This window comes from Triticum aestivum, chromosome 6D, assembly GCF_018294505.1.
Source record: "Triticum aestivum cultivar Chinese Spring chromosome 6D, IWGSC CS RefSeq v2.1, whole genome shotgun sequence".
In the NCBI taxonomy this organism is placed as follows: domain Eukaryota; kingdom Viridiplantae; phylum Streptophyta; class Magnoliopsida; order Poales; family Poaceae; genus Triticum; species Triticum aestivum.
In genome coordinates, this window is record NC_057811.1 from 453,744,655 (window position 1) to 453,768,492 (window position 23,838).

General features: G+C 45.3%; 1 protein-coding gene across 1 annotated transcript; it reads left to right on the forward strand.

Annotated features, from left to right (window-relative positions):
* Nucleotides 1-13,388: 13,388 nt before the first annotated feature.
* On the forward strand, nt 13,389-22,937 carry LOC123145811 (guanine nucleotide exchange factor subunit Rich). Its single transcript, XM_044565306.1, has 22 exons — nt 13,389-13,737; nt 13,860-14,008; nt 14,109-14,190; nt 14,328-14,743; nt 15,180-15,609; nt 15,709-15,932; nt 16,233-16,428; nt 16,512-16,654; nt 16,722-16,896; nt 17,003-17,056; nt 17,262-17,438; nt 18,137-18,249; nt 18,535-18,717; nt 19,249-19,306; nt 19,444-19,503; nt 19,600-19,641; nt 19,725-19,855; nt 19,951-20,086; nt 20,168-20,245; nt 21,391-21,507; nt 22,359-22,421; nt 22,505-22,937. Exons 1-22 carry the CDS (start codon nt 13,492-13,494, stop codon nt 22,607-22,609), a joined length of 3,378 nt encoding a protein of 1,125 aa, XP_044421241.1. The 5' UTR covers nt 13,389-13,491; the 3' UTR covers nt 22,610-22,937.
* The last annotated feature ends 901 nt before the right edge of the window (nt 22,938-23,838 follow it).

Below are 23,838 nucleotides of genomic sequence, written 5' to 3' on the forward strand. Positions count from 1 at the left end.
CTCCCATTATGGGTAGTCTAATTGGAGCTAGTTATCATGGGGCCCACTAAAAATTCACTTTTCTCTCTCCATCAAGTGCATTTATTGTCAATCTAACCCTATCATCCAAACACCTCTTTGGCGTACAGTTAGTTCAGGGTTAGTCATGAGTTAGTCTAACCTCTAGCTAAGTTAGAGTATCCAAACAGGAGCAGTATAGGACATGCAAGTTGCTCAAAGCATACCGTCAGATTCGTACGTGAAAGGATCTTTTTTTTGAAACGGAATGTGAAAGGATCTTTGAATGATATAATTTTCAAATTATATAAAATCTTATCAATAGTCAAAGGCAACCTCGAAGAATACATTAGGCCCTATATAAAATCTTATCAATAGTCAAAACCAAGTGTTACTACTACACCAAACAAGTTCAAATGAGAAACTGGACCCACTCATGGCACGACACGCCTGTCTCGTTTGGTCTGTCGGTCAAAGCGCTTCCTCTTCTTAGCATAACAATAGAGTACAGTAATTTTTTTAGAATGCTTTTGGCATGTCGCTAACATGTGATGAGTTAACCGACCTTAATAGTAGATGGCAAAAATGCCAGCCCGCCGCACTTTGAGAGAGACGAGGAGCGAGAAGCGATACGGGCTAGTGGATTACTAGAGCTAGGTGTCGCACGGAGGCCAAGAAATATGGTGATAGCATGGGTTGGCCATGTATGATGTAACTACACTAGACTGCCGTGTTTCGTACTCTTCCGGTCTACTGTGGAGATGATTGGTTGATTTTATATCCCTGAATAATATAAAATATTATGAGTGCAGACGCTCCACCGCGAGGTTCCTTGCTCCTTCTCGGTCATCGGTAATCTATGTTCTTCCACTCTTTTTTTACGTGAGCTTTGTTCATCCTTTTGCCAACACGCGGGACATCTAGCATCAAGGTGCACGTGTCATGCAAGAAAATGGAGATAATTAGATAAGTAGTGCGTAAGTGAGTCGGGCACTTCGATGGCACCTATTGTGAGTGGGTGACCTTGCGCTTGGCTCTTCGCCTCTTCCGGAAGTCGAACAATAATGATGGTACTATAGTAGTACTTCTGGCAATCTGACACCAAATGAACTGTTGCATGTCCACCGCTTGTAAGCAAAAGTTTCTCCTCGTGCTGCGAACCACCGCGCACGCGTTGGCGAGGGAGAAGGCGTAGTAAGCAAGCTTCTCGTTGTTCTGTGAGTTGACGGGACACATCAAAGTTATTTAGTACGTACTCTCTCCAAAAAAGGGCTGACCATGTCATGGCTACCATCCCGTGATCCGTCGTTGAGTACGTGCACTATTCACGTGCCATCGAGGAGAAAAAATATTGCGTAGTAGGTGCCATCGAAGTGCACGACTCACTTACGCACGGTTATCTGATTATCTCCATTTTCTTGCATGACACGTGCACCTTGATGCTAGATACCTCGCGTGTTGGCAAAAGGATGAACGAAGCTCACATAAAAAAAAGAGTGGAAGAACATAGATTCCCGACGACCGAGAAGGAGCAAGGAGCAAGGAACCTCGCGGTGGAGCGTCTGCAAGGAACCTCGCGCGTTTTCCCCTGTTTTTTGCCGCCTGCCCACCTATAGAACCACCTCATGCTGGCCAATTCCTCTCCAAACACCTAGGGAGGCGGTTGAACCGAACAAGTCTACTCCCCTCGTCCAGGTGAATAAGTCAGCTTTGGTTGTGCACCGTGACCAAGAAGGAGGGAAAAACAAGATAACTTAATGTTTATTTGCTAATTAATAGCATTGCATGCAATGAACTAACCACTACATGGCGTGCTTGGTAGTCTCGAGTCATTGAAAACATGCATGCCCACATCTCTTATTGGTTGATATGTCAAGAAACAAGAAACAAGGTGGGAGTTAATGCACCGCGCCTAAGTGTTTTGGGATTATTTGGTTTTTGTAAAGTGACTTATACACCTAGACGGAGGGAGTACTCTCTTCGTAGGAACTTAAAACGCAGGGATAGGGAACTTATGAGGGGCAGTCTCCAACAGTGTTCCTCAGCTCGCACCTAGCATCACGGTGGTCGAACTTGGAGTCATTCATCTGGTACACGTGGCATCTCAGATCTGGACACAAGGTGACGTACACCCTCAAGGTCCACGGTCAAGGGGGTCAGGGCGGACGCGACCTCTCCCTGCGTCCGCCATTTGAAGCGGCGCGCCGGCCCAGGGCGCCGCCCGCTGCACTCCTAGCTGTACCTGCCTCCTCGCCGCATTCAAAAACCTACAGTTAAACCCGCGTGGAATGCGAGAAACCAACTCCGGCCACACACGTCCATTCAGGAGCAGGACGCCGGCCAAGCTCCTCCTTCCACCATTTTGTCCACTCTTTCGGCGGCATCCAACGAGTAGGAAGAGCAGTTCTCCGGCATAAAAGCCGTCTGGGTGGCCCACCGAGCCCGGCAGTTATGAGCGAGGTAGCTCACTGCTCCACCTACCTCGCCTAGTCCGTCGGAGGCAGTTGCCGCACTAAGCCAGCGCGTGGTTCCGCAGCTAGCCTCTCCAATACAGCTCGAGGAAGAGTGTCGACTTGCTCCATGCCGGCTTGTCGGGGAGCACGGCGGCACGGGCATCATCGCTGCCCTCGATGCCGCCGTGCCGTACAACGCCTCCAATGTCTGCTTGCGCCATCCGCCGTCGACGCGCACATAGCCGCGACATGCAGGCAGAGAAAGAAGCCACCGCGGATGTTGATGAGGTGACGTGGCTACGCAGATGTCGGCAAGGTGACGGCCAGCACGTCCCTGCCCGCCGCCATCATCGAGGAGAAGTAGAACACGGGAGGCCGCCGCCGATTGTATCCCATGAAGGCCACCGCCGAGGCGACGCCGGCGAATACAGCCGGTGTCTTGCATGATTCTTCTTCTGCCGGATGCTGGAGGAGGACAAAGAGATCGGGCGGCGACCATTTAGATTAGGTATATTAATTCTACCAGGCTGGTTGTAATGGGAGTATCATAAGTAGTATCATGCATGCCAATTAGTAGGCAAATTTGATGAGGTGGCGTAGAATTAAATGAAGAAAGAGAGGGTTGAGTATCATATTATGATACCGTATGGAATTAAGTTACTCCCACTGTGGTTAGTCTTAGGCCTTGTTCGGTTCAACCTCCTCCCAAGGGGTTTGGAGAGGAATGGAGGGGAATTTGGCTTGTACATGATTTAATCCCCCACAATCCCTGTTAATCTATGTATATTGTGGGCATGTTATTTGACCCCTCATTTTGCCGCGCTATGACCAGTGTGAGTGTCTGCATGCAGTACACCATCCTCTAATTTGGTGGATGCCAAGCCGGCCCGAAAAGGAGCTATAACTTTTTTTCAAGTTGAAAAATGTTACCGATGAGGAGCCATAATTAAGCTGGAGGCGTCTCTTATTTTCTTTCGAATGGGAAATAAGCTGGAGAGCTGGAGAGTGTCTCTGATGGGCTGCCTCTAGTGTTAAGGCCCTCCAGTAGGAAACACGGGCAGCCGACTGGGCCGATACAAAAGGCTATCCATCTTAAAGCCCATTTGTTTTTGTTTTTTGCGAGGAGAAGCCCATATTTCTTGAAGAGGGGGCGATCCCAGAAAAACCCTCCTTCCTCCTCGCTTCCGCTGCACTTATACTGCAGCTCGCTGGACTCTCCCGCTTCCGTCGCCCCCCAATTCCCCCCGTTCCCATCTTCCTCACACGTACAGAAAACCCCCGCTCACCTTCTTCCTCGCTCATACAGAAAACGCCTCCTCCTCTTCTTCCACTCATACAGAAAACCTCAGCCCTCCTTCTTCCCCACTCGCACTGCCACTAGGCTCGTCTCTGGCTACTCTGCTCAAACCCGTGAGCTCGGCGCGACGCCCGCAAGGAAAATGGAGTCGGCTGGCCCCAGCGCCAAGAAGTTGAGGCTCCCGCCAGTGGCGATGCCGGTTGTAGATCCGCACCCGGCAGCGTGGGGAGAAGCGGCGAGCCCCCCCCCCCCCCCCCACCACCACCCGAATCCGAGGAACCCGTAGAATCTCCGGTGGACCGCATCAGCGATCTCCCAGACGACATCCTTGGGGAGATCATCTCGCTTCTCCCCACCAAGGATTGCTGCCGCACACAAGTCCTCTCAACTCGGTGGCGCCCGATATGGCGCACCGCGCCCCTCAATCTTGACTGTCGTTAGATTTCTGTCCTTCCTGAATTTGATCTCCTCAGAGCCATTGTCTCCTCTCACCAGCAGGGCCCCGTTCGACGCCTCTGCATCCCGACACGCTACCTGTTGTCCATAACCAGCAGGGTGGATGCTTGGCTGACATCCCCTGAATTCGAAAAACTCAAGCAGTTTGAGTTATACCATTACGATGAAAGTTTCATACCACGAACCGAACACCAAGAATTTGTCCCCACACCACCGTTGTCCATCTCGTGGTTTTCCTCCTCTCTCCACACCACCACCTTCGCCCAGTGCCATCTACTAGACGATCTGGTACAAATGCTTCGACTCCCATTGCTAAAAAAACTTTCGCTTGTGGAGGTTTATCTGTCTGAGGCCTCACTGCACAGCATCATCCACTCGAGTTGCCCTGCCCTGGAGCGCTTGTTGATTGTTTTGGGAGTAGAAATCCCTATCAGTTGTCTCCAAATAAAGTCGCCTCACCTTAAAAGCATTGGAATTTGTTTTCAAGGACAGCAGCTCATCATCGAAGATGCCCCTTCACTTCAAAGGTTGCTCCTTCATTATTATTATAAACCTTGGCAAATAATTGTCGTCTCTGCGCCCAAACTGGAGACCTTGGGTGTAATTCATGATCTGTTTAATGATCACAAGAAGTTGGTGTTTGGCTCCTCACCTTTTCAGGTACCCTATATTATCATCTACACATTTGTAATCATAAGCTGCATTTTTCATTTGTGCGCATAAGTTTTATATCATCTTGGAGTACACTTTGGGTACTAATATTATTTTATATGCTCAATGAAGAGTTCATCCATGGATAGCCTATCAATGCTGCTGGATTCTGTCAAGATCTTATATATCGGAATGTTTAGTTATGATCTGAACATAATTATTGGCTTGCTGCAATGCTTTCGATCTCTGGAGAATTTATATATAAAGGTGATGATTTCATGCACATTGAAAGACCGTATATATTGTACTAGAATTAACAGTTCAGCTGTTGTACTTTCGACACACTATTTTTTCAGACCTTAACTGTTTTCAATCTTCATGTCTACTTAGGCACTAACACATGGAGAAAAACGTATAACCAATCGGTGGCATAATAAGCACCAGGATTTTCTCAGTTATCATGACATTCGTTTGAGGACAATAACGATGGAAGGATATGCATCCAACCAGGCAAACAGAAGCTTTGTCACATTCTTCCTGTTGAATGCGAGGTTACTATTGTACATGAGGCTTAAGTTTTTCAGCAAGATATTTCTCACGGACGGACATGTTGAACAAAAAAAAGAAGTTTCAGGTGGACAAATGGGCTTCTGAATGTGCTCGGCTTCTATTTACAACAACTTGTAGTCATCCTCCAATAATTTTTTTTGCACGGGATGTTAATTTTATGGATCAGACCAATCCATTTTTTTGTGACTGCGAAAAAGAGTGGTTGGGTTAGATGTTATTGCCATGTTCAATCTGGGTTTTATCTAAATTTGATGAACAATTAATCCTTGGGCTTTTTGTACTGGTCGTAAGCTTGAGTTACATGTTGTTGCCCTCGTACTCCCCTCCGCCTGCCACTACACTGCCGCACCTTCTACGGCTCCTGTTCGTTCCCGTTTGAGGCCTCGCCGTCGTTCTCCGCCTTGGTTCGCTCGCTGTGCCTGCCGCCGTCTGGCGTTGCCAACATGGTCAACAACCGAGAGGAATCAGGAGATGACTGTACGTGGAGAGGCTGACAGTAGGGACCCACCAGGGTCATTGCATTACGCAAGCAGGTGCCTCGTTATTACAAGCCAAAAAATACTTCCTCCTAATTGTTTGACAACTAGGTCCCACGCCATTATCAATGTAGTCAATAAATGAGAAAATTACACAACAAGCGGATAACACCAAGGACGCAGCAGCTCGCCCAGTTGTTTTTTAGTTTTAGAGATGGAGCTCAACTGCGCGCTGTGCGGGGGCTATGGCCTGTCTAGCCTACGCTTACGCCTTTATTTAAGCACATGACGAGACCAATTGATATCTTTTTTCTTTCTGAAAATGGCTAGCCCAGTTCTTCTTCTTTTTTTTGAGAATACCCAACCGAGGCCTACTTGCTTTTCTCAGTCCTGCTGGGCTGCAAATCTTTCAAGACGAGGAGGGATGTAAGTAGTAAGAAATGGGCTTCCCCGGAAAATGGGCTATAAGTTGTAAGAAATGGGCTGTAAATTTTTAAACCAAAGCCAACCGGCAGTTACATTAAAATATCGTTTTTCTGGATTTCTCTACGAGCCATCCCGCGATATAGGCCATCCAGTCTATATCTAACGGATAGGAAGGAAACTATGACAATTTACCCGCACTCCTCTCCAAATTTGCAGATACGGCCTTCCCTCATTCATCATTTTCTCCCACAAAATAAACTACTCATACAAATGCATCTTCATGTCCCGTGCAACGCACGGGCATCTTGCTAGTAAATATTTTAAATTTCATTCTTTTTCTTGCGGAGAATTTTTTTGAATTTTATTTTGATATAATTTTTTAAAAATTATTTTTAACGTGACTCAAAATTTCGTGATTAAAAGAGTTCGGACCCCACCAAAATATGCAAAATTTCATTGAATTTTTTAGCAGTGCCCAGAATATATGGTCTGTAATGCTAATAAAAAGAATATGGGCTTCAAAATATCCTTAAGAATTAGCAAATGGGCTATAAACTATTGAAAATAATGGCTAATGGGATGTATGTTGTTTTCCACAGATTTGGAGGCTGACTTCTGGGCCTACTAGGTTGATGATGACGCTGTCCTAAAAAAAATTGACATGTACGCAAGGCTTTGTCAACTTAGTCAACGCAGAGCAGTGACTGTTGGATGTCCATCCAACGGCCGCCGTGCTTCTTCAATCTCTGATCTTCCTGCTCCAGCCGCCCAAACCAGCGCCGGCGGGACTGCCTGCTCCCTCCTCCCGTGGCCGGCTGTGCTGCCACCAGGCCATCCCTCTACCCACCCGCACATCCTGTTATTTTCCGGCGACGTCAGCCTCACCCCGTAGCCGACCAGTCAGTGCTCGTACTCCCCTCAGCGTGGGCATCCACTGCCGCGACTTCCCCGGCTCCGCGTCGTCGCCTTCCTAGGCCTCGCCGTCGTCCACCGCCCTGGTGCTCTCGCGCGGCGTGGTTAACGAACGACATCCATCGGAAGTGGACTATACATGGAGAGGCTGACAACTGAGTCCACGGCCGCACACAAGGAAATGCCTCCTTATTACGCGCAAAATAATGGTTCCTCCACCTAACAGCTGGGACCCACCGGAAGGGCCTCTGTATTTCACGAAAGAAACGTTGCTATATCTTCGCACGCAAGAAAGTGCCTCCTTATTACGCACAAAAAAATGAATACTCGCCCTGCTAGTTGGGACCCACCATATTGGGAGGCTAACTTGTGGGCCTACTAAGTTTATGCGGACGGAGGGCTTTGTCAACTTAGTCAATATGAATGATTCTAGCTCCAGTGACCGTAGTAGAGGCGTGCACGTAGCATGTACACGTACGTACAACCAGGGTGCAAGAAAGTAAATACGGCCACGTACGTACATACGGGAGGGGTCTCGAACGCCTACTCGTGCATACGTACGGCCAGGGCTCGTGTACATGGCTGGGTCGGAACGAAGAAACTACGTCGTCGTGTTCATCGGGAGGCAACGGAATGCATCATGTTCATCGGGAGCCAACTGGCTTGGACGGAACAGCCGAAACGAGGCCTGGCGTACCGCAGAACAAAGAAAACGGCCTTGTGTTCGATCGCCTACAGTCGAAACGGGATCTGTTCACTGGGAGGGGTGTGGCGTACCTCAGAACGGAGGAAACAGACTTCTCTTTGACCTCCTACGGTCAAAACGGGGTCCTGTTGATCAGGAGGGGTGTGCCATACCGCAAAACGGAGGAAACAGACTTGTGTTGGAGCGCTACGGTCGATACAGGGGTCCTGTTCATCGGGAGGGGTGTGGCGTACCACAAAACGGGACTCCACGGGCTACTGTTCATCTCCACCGTCGACCTCCTCCAGCCTCCACGGGCTACTGTTCATCCACCGTCGACCTCCTCCAGCCTCCACCTGCGACTGTTCATCCATGGGCTCCTGTTCATCAAGCCTCCACCGTTCCTCCACCGGCTACTATTCAACCGGCCCTCTCCACGGGGTCCTGTTCAACCACCCCTCCACGGGCTACTATTCATCCAGCCCTCCACTGGCTACTATTCAACCAGCCCTCCACGGGGTCATCCTGTTCATCCAGCCCTCCACGGGGTCCTGTTCATCCACCCCCAACCGGCTCGATCGATCTAGGTCATGTTCATCCAGCGGCAATGACCTCTACTACCACGGGGTCCTATTCATCCAACCCCCCAACAACGTTCACTGTTCATCAAAAGGCAGCAGGTTCGATCGGCTTCAGTTAGCAGCAGTAGCGAAGGAATTGCTCGATCGGGTTCAGTTAGCAGCCAGGGATCGATCGATCGCTCGGGTTCAGTAATGTGTAGCCTGCAGTGCAATCGCTCGGGTTCAGTAGGCGAACGCCTCGCTCGGGTTCAGTTAGAGCCCAATGCCTCGCACCCACGCGCGTACGTGTACGAGAGAAACACGCATCGCTCGGCCCCCGACCACCCACCGTAACCGGGAACTCCCCGATATTTTCCTTGCCCTCGCTTCTACTACAGTTTTTTCTGTCATGGACGGCCCAAAGAATGTCATGCAGCTGCATCTCCGGCCCGCCCAGGACGAAAAGCCCATTTTCTGTCATGATTTTTGTTATAGAAGTAGGAGCCCACCACATCTATGGTGATACCGGGTTTTGTCACAATTATCATCATAGAAGTGTCATAAGCATGACAGAAAAAAAATCGTTCGACCCAAAATGTCACGGATTTCCTATGGAGTCAATGTGATCTTGGATCACTAAAATGAAAATGAAGAGTCTTGAGCTTTTGCCAGTCTTTGTCCTTAGCATTTTGAAGGTGTTCCACATCCTCTTGTCCTTGCCATACCATTGTTGAACTGATCTGAAATACACTAGGTAAAGGTATTAGTCCAACAAGAGATATGTTGACATTAATTACCAAAATCACCCAGGGAGCACTTGTGCTTTCAAACTCTCAATGAAAGCACCAATGTCATTGTCAAAACTGGCGGATCTCGGGTAGGGGGTCCCGAGCTGTGAATCTTGGATCAATGGGGAATAGGGGACGAGAGACACAATGTTTACCTAGGTTCAGGCTCTCTCTAAGAGGTAAAACCCTACGTCCTGCTCGATTATATTGCTTGTGTATATGGGGATTACAGAGTCAATCTACCACGAGATCAGATGAACTAAACCCTAGGCTAGTAGGATGATGGTTGTTGTTCTGACCCCTACGGACTAAACTCCTCTGGTTTATATAGACACGAGGGATACTAGGGTTACATATGTTGGTTGCAACATGAGGATAAACACGCCGAATCTTCTATCTTGACTTGGAGTGCGCACCAAGGCATCAAAGGTCTCCTGTCCGGATACGACGCCGCACAATAGTCCGGCTTTCCAGCAGCTGCAGTGTGGCCCAGCTATCCGGCCCATGGGATATAGGCTGGCAGCCCGAGGACCCCCTATTCCAGGACTCCCTCACCTCCCCTTGGCAACGAGGAGTGCGAGAACTCGTCGAAGGGTCAGTACACGCCTACCGGAGAGGAGATGGCGGCTTCCGGACCATGGATCCAAGGAACGGGTTGGAGGCACCAAGTTGAGGCAGCATACGTCCTCGCCACCACAATCCGCCGCGGGGCATTATCCCGGCCACCTCCTCCAACGACGACAAGGGCGGGAGTAGTGGAGGCGAAAGCTGTGAGCGGCGGCGGCCGCAAACTCCGGAATGTCTAAGTTTTTGTAACCATGGGTGAAGTGATTTTTGATACCTTTCGGTATTTATCTAAGTTAAATTGGCTTGCACATTACCGACTGCTAGCTCGCTTACCCACTGCCTTCTTTTCTTCTATAAAAAACAACGCAACCAAGCCCACGGGCCTCACAACGGGCGCGGCGTCCGCCTGCTAGTGAACTAAAGAAACCCGCCGCACAGCGAAATCACTAATTAAGGAGTACTCATTGTAAAGAACACTCCATCTTCCCAGGTCACGACAAGTGGCGCACATGCAGCGCGCCACTTGTCGCAACCTGGGAGTTTTTCCTTTTTTGTAGATTCGTTTATTCAAAACGTTTTATCTCTTAAACCGTGCGTCCAAATCTCAAACCGTTTTCACCATTGGATTCCTCGCGTCGAGATCTTCAAAACTAGATCCCATGTTGATAGGTTTTGACGAACTTTTTTTCACAAAAAAACCGGACGAAAAAACCAAACCGGGAGCACGGTTTTTTTCCCTTTCTGAAAGAGGCACGCCCGTGCCTCTCGCGAAATCACAACCGTGCCTCTCGATCCACGAAAACACTTCTCCACCGCCGCAACCTTTTATACCCATGAGATCCCATCTAGGGGCCTTTTTTCGGTGTCCTGCCGGAGGGGGATTCGATCACGGAGGGCTTCTACATCAACACCATTGCCTCTCCGATGAAGCGCGAGTAGTTTACCTCAGACCTACGGGGTCCATAGCTAGTAGCTAGATGGCTTCTTCTCTCTCTCTCTTTGATTCTCAATACAAAGTTTTCCTCGATGTTCTTGGAGATCTATTCGATGTAATACTCTTTTGCGGTGTGTTTGCCGAGATCCGATGAATTGTGGATTTATGATCAGCTTATCTTTGAATATTATTTGAATCTCCTCTGAATTCTTATATGCATGATTTGATATCTTTGCAAGTCTCTTCGAACTATCGATTTGGTTTGGCCAACTAGATTGCTTTTTTGCAATGGGAGAAGTGCTTAGCTTTGAGTTCAATCTTGTGGTGTCCTTTCCCAGTGACAGTAGGGGCAGCAAGGCACGTATTGTATTGTTTCCATCGAGGATAAAAATATGGGGTTTTCGTCATATTGCTTGAGTTAATTCCTCTACATCGTGTTATCTTGCTTAAAGCGTTACTCCGTTCTTTATGAACTTAATACTCTAGATGCATGTTGGATAGCGGTCGATGTGTGGAGTAATAGTAGTAGATGCAGAATCGTTTTGGTCTACTTGACACGCACGTGATGCCTATATTCATGATCATTGCCTTAGATATCGTCATAACTTTGCGCTTTTCTATTAATTGCTCGGCAGTAATTTGTTCACCCACCGTAATAATTCCTATCTTGAGAGAAGCCTCTAGTGAAACCTATGGCCCCGGGGTCTATTTTTCATCGTACAAGTTTCCGATCTACAATTCTAGTTTCCTATTTACTTGTTTTGCAATCTTTACTTTCCGTTCCATAAACCAAAAATACAAAAAATATTACTTTACCGTTTATCCATCTCTATCAGATCTCACTTTGCGAATAACCGTGAAGGGATTGACAACCCCTTTGTCGCGTTGGTTGCAAGTTGGTGTTTGTTTGTGCAGGTATTCGGTGGCTTGCGCGTTGTCTCCTACTGGATTGATACCTTGGTTCTCAAAACAGAGGGAAATACTTACGTTACTTTGCTGCATCACCCTTTCCTCTTTAAGGGAAAAACCAACGCAAGCTCAAGAGGTAGGAGTGACATCTGCCCTTGCCACGACCTACGACGATGGGGCTAGTTTATAGGCCCGCCACAACCTACAACGGTGTAGGGTGAGCTATCGCATAGGGAACACCACCACATGGCGGTTAGGTGAAGACTAGAGTGATTCATCACCCCAGGCGTGTGACACCTCGCCGCCGACATGTCACGGTAAAAACAACTATACCGACATGCAGTGTGACAAGACGGGCATCTCGCCCTCCCAACAAGGCTCCGAGCCGACACATATACCCGCATTTAATGTGGTAGGTACATCATTGTGCTTGTCACTATGGTAACTTCTTTGTGGTGTATAAAAGGAGGTCCATGGACACGTAGAAAAAGGGCTCAGACCCTTTGCATTCAAATCTCCAACACACCACAAAGATAGGGCATAAGCTTCTCCCACTAACGAGTAGTGACATCACTTCTTCCTCCTCGAGTGCCTTAAAGAGAAAGAACCTAGCTCCACACGATAATATAAACAGTGAGACGTAGGGTTTTACGCTTTCGAGCGGCCTGAACTTGGGTAAAAAAAAACATCACATCTTCGTCAGCATGTGTTTGCAGTCGATCTTGAGCGTTTTAGCACTCTCGCCGAACACAAGAAGGGGGCGTCCCTCGTCCCCTGGTGCCGTGCTCGCACGCACGACAAGCGCGCTACTGCTGGAACGGCTGGATGGCCGCTTACTGGCTGGAACAGCTGACTGCTAGTTTGTGTATAACACACATTAGATTTAGTACAAGGGTTAGAACTGGGAACCAACCAGCTAGGCAGTGGGACGAGATGGGCTGGGAACTAATAATTTTTTAATTTCGGAGGGCAGGCTCGAGCCCGTTGAAGCCTGTCCAGTAAAATCGTCAGGAGAGAAAGCTTGAGATGAAGGTCATATCAAGGAGTATGGTTGAATTTGGGATCCATAAATTTAAAAACTTGATGAACATCTGACACTTTTCTTAGGATTTAAAAATATGGTTGAATTGCTAGCGATCGATGATTCAAAGTGAGGCTAGCGGACATTTTATTTAGTTCTTTTTCTGTAAGGGGAGATGTTTCCTCCATATGGTTTGGATGACCTCTCCCATGTCCACTGTCCACCCATGGACGTTTGGTGTCTAAACCCGAGAGCATGGACAACCAAGCCTGAAAAAACCGGGCTTCGGGCTTGATATTCGGACTGGGCTCGGGTCTCATTTTGCAGCCCGAAAGATAGCTTAGGCCGGGCTCGGGCTTTTTTTTCCAGGATTTCGGCCCGAGCTTTTGGGCTTCGGGCCAGGCTTACATGTGCGAACACTAAAAAACAATATTCAGGCCGGGCTCGGGCTTGAGAAAAGAGTGCATTTCGAGCTTCGGGCCGGTCTCAGACTTGAGAAAAGAAGATCGGGCTTTTACAAGCCCGGCCCAGCGTATGCTTGGTTTTAGTGGTGTCCTTGGAGATGCGAGTCAGCAGCGATCTGATGGCCAGGAATCTCCGATCTGATTCTGAAATAAACAACTTGACAAAGGAAAAAAGAAAAGGGAAAAAGAGGGAGCGAAAAGCCAAAACAAAGGAAGAGAGAAAGAAAGAAAACCGGTGTGCATCTCCCGCATCGCCCACCAGCCTCAGATCTCCCCCGACCCGCGCCGCATCTCGCCCGCCCGCCGGCGAGGGGGGGCCGCCGCGATGTACATGGCGTACGGGTGGCCGCAGTCGATCCCGCTGGACCCGGGCGAGTCCGACGGCGCGGTCCTCCTCCGCGTCCTCGGCCGCCTCCTCCTCGCCGTCTGCCCCGCCTCGCTCCACCTCTGGTCCGCCTCCCACCACAAGGTCCGCCTCGCCCGCCTCGACCGCTCCCCGGACTCCCTCGCCGCGCACGGCCCCAACGCCCACGCCGTCTGGAGCCCCGACGCCAAGACCGTCGCCGTCCTGGTCAGCCTCTCCCCGCTTGCTCCGCGCCCGCTCTCTCTCTCTCTCTCTCTCTCTCTCTCTCTCTCTCTCTCTCTCTCTCTCTCTCTCTTCCGCTCAACGACTCACTTCTATGTGCTGCGCAGACCTCCTCCTTCTACCTCCACATATACAAGGTGCAGCTCTCGGGGAAGCCGCTGATCGTCGGGGGCAAGCAGCTCCCCGGGCTCTGCCTCGCCGGTCTATCCCAAATAATCGTCGAGAAGGTCCCTCTGGCCAACGACATTTCTATAACGTACGGTATCCGGCCACTGCTCCCTACCCCCAGACACGAGAGGCAAACAAAATTCCTGCTGCGGGGAGCTAATGTGTTAGTATGGTATATCATGTTGCAGGAGCAATTTCGCGTGCGACAGCAAGAGCATGCTCCTTGGGCTGTCCAACGGGCACTTGCAGGTCGTGTCCTGGAATGCTGAGGTACATGGAAATGCATACTGCTTTTGTTTCTTGTAAGTCGCCCGGTAGAAGCGAAGTATGTAGTAGTTGTGCCATCTTTGCCTCCTACTTGCTATGTTAAGCATGCTGCATGTGTTGTTGTTGTTGTTGCTTGCCAGTTCTCGGACAGCTTCAAGCTTCGTTGCTCCGCATGCTCGCCCGACAAAACCGCTGCCGTTGTAGATGCTTTGGTGTTTGACCCGCCTAGCTTGCGAGGAAATTCTAATGCAAGGCCTGCTCCCTGCTGCACAGGGGATTTTGCTATCGTCCATGTTGAGTTGTCGGTGAAGCTAAGATTGCTCGTTGCTGTGTACTCAGACTGTCAGGTTGCGCTCTGTACGGTCGGTAAGAAGGGATTGAAGCAAACCAGCGGCATCAGGGTAGACAGATGGTTGAACACTGGTGATGCAATGTGTACTTCTGTGGCTTCCGAACAGCAGATTCTTGCCGTCGGGTGCAGCAGAGGTGTTGTTGAATTGTATGACCTGGCTGAGAATGCGCGGCATATTCGCACTCTTTCTTTGTTTGATTGGGGGTAAGACTCTCATACAGATATATGTTTTCTTAAGCTGTTAAGTACAAGTTCCATTGGTTGTTCTGAGTTCCGACGACCTAATTTCTGGCAGTTGGTTGCAAATTTGTACTGATTTAGGACACCCTTCTTACATGTAATGAAACATTCGTGAAATTTTGATACATTTTTTTACTTTACTAGACGTTGTCATCTCAAAGTGTTGCAAATTCAAGCGAATTTTGAGTGCCTGATTGTATTGGTTAAGCACCTAATGCCAATATTGTCTTTTCGTGCATATGCTTAAACATGTCATTTTGCCAGAAATTTCAATGTTTCAACATTTTGTACTGTCATTTGCGACTGAGGTGTACTAGGTTGATTTAGCAGCAATTTTTTCCAGTTATTATTTTGTTGAAGCTGAGATAACTGTTCTTTTTTCTTGGATAAAAATTTGTAGGTATTCAGTGGAAGATACAGGTCCTGTTACTTGTATATCTTGGACGCCTGACAATTGTGCTTTTGCAGTTGGATGGAAATTTAGGGGACTTACTGTTTGGTCTGTATCTGGATGTCGGTTGATGTGCACATTTCGTCAAGCCGGATCGAATTCTGCTTTGTCTCCAATGGTTAAACCTAATGCCCAAAAATTTGAGCCTCTAATGGGTGGGACATCACACATTCAATGGGATGATTATGGATATAAATTATTTGCAGTTGAAGAAAGCTTATCAGAAAGGGTTCTTGCTTTCTCATTTGCCAAATGTTGCCTCAACAGAGGACTTTCGAGCACAACATATACTCGCCAGATTCTTTATGGCGAAGATCGAATCCTGTTAGTGCAACCTGATGATACTGATGAACTTAAGATATTGCATCTTAATGTTCCAGTTAAGTCTTCGGTTTCATCTTTTGATCTGTTTATTAGGTAATAAAGTGCAACATATGTTGATGTATGGATAATTATAACACTTCTCTTTTGGAAACAGGTGTCCTATAGTTCACAGAACTGGCCAGTTCTGCATGTAGTTGCAAGTGATGATGGCATGTACTTGGCAGTTGCTGGCTCTCGTGGCCTAGTGCTGTATGATTTGCGAAACAAAAGATGGCGTTTTTTTGGGGATGTTACTCAAGAGCAAAAGATTCAATGCAAAGGCTTGTTGTGGTTGGGTAAAATAGTCATCGTATGCAATTATGTTGAATCATCAAACACGTTAGTCTCACTTTCTTACCTTATTTTTTGCTATCTGGTAACTGTCTCAAGTCTGAAACTCTCTGCGCATGGAAGCTCTTTATTTATTTATTTATGTTTACTGAGCTTCATGCTTTGAGCAAGTGCTTGAACTCACATAGATACTGTCTGAACCTCACTGTTTGCTCTATGTCAAAAGAATCATTAATATTTTCTATTCTCAGTGCTTCGTTACCTATTTAAAGACCACTTCTCTCTCTCATGTGTATGACTTGCTATTTAGCATTTAACAATATGCCTTGTTCATTGCATTTGTCTTAGGTACGAGCTGCTGTTTTTCCCAAGATATCACCTTGATCATAGCTCCTTACTTTACCGGAAACCACTGCTTGGTAGACCCATTGTCATGGATGTCTTTCAGGATTACATTCTTGTTACCTACAGTCCATTTGATGTGCATATATTCCATGTGATGATCTCGGGAGAATTGTCACCTACCAGTAGTCCAGTTTTACAGGTGACTTGAGAATTTTGCATCCTCAATGTAGATTCTTTTGTTTGCTTCTGCCTTACAACGTACATTTCTCCATGATTAAACAGCTTTCAACAGTTCGAGAACTTTCAATTATGAGTCCAAAGAGCCCACCTGTTTCAATGCGCTTGATTCCTGAACCAACTGATGAAGGTGTGCTGAAGCGGGATACAAATGAATCTTCTAACCTGTCGTCCCAACAACCTTCAAGGTATATTTTAATCCAGATGTCACTTGGTCCTATTCTCCTTGATTTTTATTGGCTTGCAATATATCAGATGTCTGATCTTGCGGGTGAATGGGGAACTTTCTGTGCTGGACATGGATGATGGACATGAGCAAGCACTTACAAATTCAGTTGAACTCTTCTGGGTCGTCGGTTCTCAAGAAGAAGAGAAGAGTAATCTTATCAAAGAGGTTTCATGGCTTGACTATGGCCATCAAGGGATGCAGGTCAGTTTTAATGGTATTCTTTAATACACATTTTCTTTATTATGCACATGTATCTTTGGGTCGTATTTGCCTGCTATCCTTTTATGCAGAAACTGCTTTGTTTCAGGTATGGTACCCATCACATGGAGCAAATCCTTTTAGGCAAGAGGATTTTCTGCAGGTACTGATCTTACTTCTTAGGTCAAGCAATGGTTTTTATATCTGCTTGGAGTTTTCCACCTACTTAATGTGAAATGCTTATATTTTTTGGGTAAATCTGTTAATATAAGCTGTGATATTTTCATATGCTGATCTTTTATCAAATGAAAAGTTTTTCATGATGTTATCCTAAATTATAATTGAGCACGTCTTATTTGATTCTGTAGTTGGATCCAGAGCTTGAGTTTGACCGTGAGGTGTATCCTCTTGGTCTCCTGCCAAATGTTGGTGCAGTTGTTGGTGTTTCTCAGAGGACGTCCTTTTCAACCGCAGAGTTCCCATGCTTTGAGCCTTCTCCAAAAGCGCAAACAATATTGCATTGTTTACTACGGCATCTTCTTCAGGTAGAGTTAGCAATGACCATTCCTCTTTGGTATATGTTTTCTATCAGTTGACCTTTTTAATGAAAATAAAGGCAATATTCAGAAACTTATCCGTTAATCTGGTAAGAATGAAAAAAATGTCAGATTCTCACATTAGTCAAATATACTTTTGGGGCTCCTAGCAGTGCCTCTAAATTTGAGTTCTTACATCAGATTAGTGTTAGTACACAACCCGTTAAAACAGGACTTATGCTTTAAAGATGAAAGTAAAGGGTCAAGTTTGATGAAGATTGCATAAACATTGCTACACACATCCAATGTGATCTACGAATAATTTTTTATGCGTTGTCATCTAAATCCTTTCTCACCATTGATTTTAGCTTGGATAAGTGGCGTTATCTGCTGTCTTACTGACTGAATATGCAAAGCTAACATGGCTTCTGCCTACGTTAGGGAGAACGCTGGGATTCATTTATTTTTTGGACTGTTATATTATGATATTTGCCCGCGTTGAACTGTGTAGCAGGACTTCGGACATACTTTATTGCAAGCATAAAAAAAGATGATTTCGCTTACATTAATCTAGGGTTGTTGCCTTTGGAAGGTTAATTTTTGGCTTTACTGGGAAGATATGTTTGCAATGATGCTTTATTGGACTACTGGTATAAATCATTTTCTTGTGCCTCTAAAATTACTTCTCCATTCTATTTATTTAACAGAGAGACAAACATGAAGAAGCTTTACGTTTGGCAAACTTGTCAGCAGAGAAACCTCACTTCTCTCACTGTTTAGAGTGGCTTCTGTTTACGGTATTTGAAGCAGATATATCAAGGTATTTGATTCTGACTCTTTCACTGTCCTCGTAAAATCTACTGCATATTGCAATCTGGAGCTGAAACAAAGATGGGAACATGTCATAGTTCATTGTGTAGTTTTTAATAATAGAACTCCTTCAAATGGATGCCATCCATCAGACCATCACTCTAATATTTCTATTTAATGCTGTAACTGGTAGCATTTTTACATCGTTTGTTCACTAAGTTGCTAGCTTTGATGCCATCATTGCTTAAATAATGAATCAACTTCTTTTTCTGATTGGCCACTTTGCTAATTGCAGGCCAAGTGCTTCAAAAAATCAACTTCCACAAAAAAGTGAATCTCCAAAGAAGTCTCTTTTAGAGAAGACATGTGACCTACTTCGAAATTTTTCTGAATATATGGATGTAGTAGTCAGTGTTGCTAGGAAAACTGATGGCCGGCACTGGGCAGATCTTTTCTCTGCAGCTGGACGATCCACAGAGTAAGTATGCTGCCTTTTTGAAGATGCGTACCTTGTAGTTGTAACTCTCTTGCTCTTAGTAATTGCCGTGCATCAGCTAGAGTGTAGATTTGCACACTTCCATGTGCCATAGTTGGTGTCCATCAACAAGAATCTGAATGATCCATTGTTGATTCGGTTGACTTGTTAATCACGCTAACTTGGACTACTGTCTTGTGTGGTCAGAATGACCTTAATTTTGTAGAGCTCAGGTATTTTGTTAAACTGGCCATTTTCTTAGGTTTTTAGAGGATATGTATGTCGCTTGATTTGTATTGGCAGTCAATTTTTATAACTCCGTTGGTTCCTTATTGGTGTGTATAGATACTTGCAGAAGGTTTACTGTTACCAGTCCAGCACCAGCGTTTGGTATCTTGGGAGTGCAGATTCTAAATAAATGTTTACGATGTTTACCAACGAACTACTGTGTAGCGTCGACAGTGGTTAATGATTGATTAACATTTGAAATAAATATAATTGTTGCGTTCTTATATGACTGATCTTCCATGGTAGGATGTTCGAGGAATGTTTCCAACGGAGATGGTACAGGACTGCTGCTTGCTACATACTGGTATGCCCTTTTAGGATATGTTAAATAATGTCTGATGCATGATAGTATTTCTCAGAGTTATGCACTAACAAAGATTATTTTCACCATTATTATCATTTAGTTCAAGAATTAGTGCGTAAAATGTTGTATGATTACAGGTCATTGCTAAGCTGGAAGGCCCTGCTGTCAGTCAGTATTGTGCACTCCGTTTGCTTCAAGTAATTCTTTTACCTTAATCATAAGGTGGTTTTGGTATATGTACTAGTTGTCTCACATGTTCAAGCTCTCAATTTCAAGTGTTTGTAACTTTGCAGGCTACACTCGATGAATCTCTGTACGAGCTTGCTGGGGAGCTGGTATGCTTTTTATGCTATGACCTGTCTATTTCCTATATTTATAGTCTCCAGTGGAATTAAGGAATGCCAGCAATGTTGTTTAGGTCCGCTTCTTGCTAAGGTCTGGCAGAGACTTTGAAAATGCCAATACGGACTCTGAAAAACTATCTCCAAGGTTTATGGGCTATCTTCTATTCCGTTCGCCATACAAAAGACAATCTTCTGACTTGAAAAGGTACATTTTGTAGTTAACTTTAAAAGGTCATGTCCTTTTTTTTAATGGTTATGGTGGTGTTATCAGAACTTATGTGTTATTCCCTCTTTGGACAGTAACTCAATGAAAGAACTTAGCCCACATATTAACTCTGTTATGAACATTCTGGAGAGCCATGCCAGCTATTTGATGTCTGGCAAGGAACTTTCAAAGCTCGTTGCTTTTGTCAAAGGGACTCAATTTGATCTTGTGGTGAGATTCTCACCATTCATCATTGTAACAGTATTGATTTTAAAGCCACTTGTTCTCATACTTCATTGTAACTTCATGCAGGAATATCTTCAGCGAGAAAGGCAAGGGTCTGCCCGACTGGAGAATTTTGCATCTGCACTTGAACTAATTGGAGAAAAGGTTTTTGTTTAACAAATCATCAAGTCAATACCTCAATTTTACTTTGTGCTCAATTTTCTTTGCAAATTTGGGTGTCTTTGTCTTGGTCATGAAATCATCATTAGTGGAATGACACCTAGTTATTTAGAACTTTTGCTTTGCAAAAACATTTGGGCTTGTACTGTATATATTACATATTTTAAATTTTGAAAAATCTGCAATCCTGAACTGTAAAACTTAGGGCTGTCAATGAGCTGAGCTTGAGCGAATACACACCCAGGGCCGAGACATGAATCCTAGCCTATCTGAGTCGCAGAATGAAGGGCTCTTGACCTGTCAAAGGCTTGCACACGCCTTTTTTTTGTGGGGAATATTCTCATGAACCGGTGCTTAATTGCAAACTGAGAAAGCCAATCAGTTTAGGGCATTTGCTGCCATATTTACTTCTTGGATTAAAACTCCATTCGGGCTTGAACACATGGTCGGAAGAATGGTGGGCTTGGGATTCTAAGCAGGTGCTAGACATTTGAAATTTCAGGGAAATGACGGTGGAACACCTGGTACTGTCCAGCTTTACCGAACTTCTCGAGCTCGAGCTTCTAAAGCCTGCCAGCTTGAGGTCAGGCTTGAGCTTGGCTCGTTAGTGTCTCGAGCTGAACTCGAGCCGAGCCTAGAACAGATCATGGTCAAACAGTTGGTCGAGATTGAACTTTTTTGACAGCCCTAGTGAAACTCTCCATGTCAGTCTGTTTAAATTCGACCAGGTATTGGTCACATTGTAAATGGTATTGACGTTCTTAGTCTTGGAAAAATGATAGTAGTGTTTGCCGCAGTTTTCTCGTGCTAGTTGTGCTGTGCTCAACAAAGCTAGAACCTGAACGTTATGAATGTCTTTTAAGTACCTAGGGAGATGATTTGCTCGAGAAAATAAGCAAATTACTTGACAGTATTGAAAATACAGGAACAATAAGCTGAGATGATCTTGTGTAGATCATCTGTTTACTTGGTTCAAGCAGATGCATCACATACCTCAATAGTCAATACACCGTTGGTTGGTTTAAAAGTTTGCAAGTCACACAATAAAAGAATATTATTAAATATTTTTTTCCATCTACTTTTCTTGGAGAATAATGTTCTCACTTGTATTATTGATATTTTAATGACAGCTCCAAATGGACACACTTCAGAGCCGGCTAGATGCTGAGTTCCTTCTTGCTCATATGTGTTCTGTCAAGTTTAAGGAATGGATTGTCGTGCTAGCAACTTTATTGAGGCGTGCAGAGGTAATACTTGTATAGATCTATGCTTTGACATGGTTAATACTACTTCCGTCCTGGTTTATTGGCCCCCTTCGAATTTTGTTCCAAAATTTGACCTCAGATTTAACTAACAAAATGTTGTAATCGAAAAATACTATTATTGAAAACTATGTTTAAATACGGATCCGACGATGTAATTTTTGATGACATGCATTATTATTTTATTAGTTAAATTTATGGTCAAAATTTTGGCACAAAATATTAAGGGGACCAATAAACCAGGACGGAGGTAGTAATTCTTATGCGCTAGTTAAAATGTTTGAATGTGCGGTTCTTTGGTAACCTTGTCATTGGCCTTTGCATCTGTGCTCAAGTTGTTTTTTTGGCTTTACCATGTATCTGGTTCTTCACTACTGCCCACTAGTATTTACTTGCCGCACAACTTGCACTTAACTGGATGGATTGATTGTTGTAGAATCTTTTTTTGAGATCAGATAATATTAATCTTGTTGGTGCACTGTTATCAGTGAATATTATTCCCTCCATTCCTAAATATAGAGTGTATAGTTTTTGGCACGGAAATTAAAGAACGCACATGGAGGGAAAATTTCACAAGTTTTGGGCAAGATTTCACCTGACTAATTGACATGAGAAAATAGAGGAGCTTGCTTGATATAAGGAAATGTAATCAAATCCCTAAAAAAATTATCCAAATGAGTTGTGCAACCCAATACACCTTATATTTTGATTTTTTTCTCAAAAAATTATACGCCTTATATCAAGGAACGGAGGGAGTAGCATTTAGAGGTGAATTGTTTGGTTTTGCAAAATTAGTGGTCCTTGCTGCTGTAATGCATTCTTTTTATTTTCCTCAGGTTTTGGTGGATCTCTTTCGACATGATCTGAGGTTGTGGAAAGCATATAGCATCACTCTACAGGTTAGCAAAGCACAAATGGTGCTCATTTTTCAGGGTTTATGAATCTTATAGGCGTCTCTGACATGTGTGCAAACCACTTGCAGTCACACGATGTATTCAGCGAGTACCTTGATCTTCTTAGTGCCTTGGAGGAGGAGCTTTCGTCTGTTTCCGATCGCACATTGCAAAGCAACGGACCGGTGTCGTGATATACTGAAAGGATAGCGATTTTGGGTGGCCAACAGTTTTAGCCTGGTGTTAAGTTAACACATACTGTTAGGAGGAGAGAAAGGCGCGGGGAATCGTTTGTAAATAGCGATTATTTGGGGGATTTTCCCCCCTTGGAGGCGAGCAAGAGCCTTAGAGGTTAGGACAACAGCCTTTTGTGCAGTGAAATGAGTTAAATCACCATATTGTTGTATCATTTAGTTGCGGCAGAGTGGAGTGTGCATTCTTCCCCTTTCTGTAAGTATGTGGACAATGTAAATTACATACTAGTACCAGTTATGAGCATCCAGTCGCTTTTTTGTTCCTCTATCATGTGTAAGCTTATCCCCGTTTTGACCTTTTGAGTTGAATGTATGGATTTGTTGCTACAACGTCGTAATGCCTCCCTGCTTAATATCAATGAGAAACCAGCCATGGCTGGGCCTTTTCAAAAAAATACAACGTCATAATGCCTAGTGGATCATCTTATTAGTATTGGGGATTCAAATTTATACTTTCCTCCGTTCCTAAATATAAGTCTTTTTAGAGATTCCAATATAGACTACATACAGATGTATGTAGACATAGTTTAGAGTGTGGTTCACTCATTTTGCTCCGAATGCAATCCATATTAGAATCTCTAAAAAGACTTATATTTAGGAACGGAGGGAGTGTATGCTAACTTTATACTCTCTCCGTTCTTGTAGAGCTTCCTATGGAGCAAAATGAGTGAACTTATACTTTAAAAGGTGTCTCCATACATTCGAATGTAGTCTGATGTAAGGTGGAACCCTAGATGGCCGATCTTTCACGAAAGGGAGCGGATCCCGCGATGAACACGAAGAACACGAGGAGAAACACGAGAGAAACACTAAAAACCAACAAGAATGATCACACATATGCTAGATTCTCGAACACAAAAGAGATCACACGATCCAAAGTCAACACGGGACGATACAAAGGGGGTAACTGGTCTTCTCCAAAGGAGGTCTTGATGGGGGCCACCCTAGAGGGGGTCTTGAATCCAAGGGGATCTTCTCCGAAGAGGGGCCGCGGTCTCTCTCAAGGAGTAGATCCGTAATGGATGAGCAAAGCTCTATCTCACATATGAGCTAAACCAATGCTAACCCTAACTAGGATGAGGAGGAGGTCTATTTATAGTCTTAGTGCAAATGGGGGGCGAAGTGAAGGGGTACATGGGCCTCATCCCGCAACTGGACACAGCAGACAC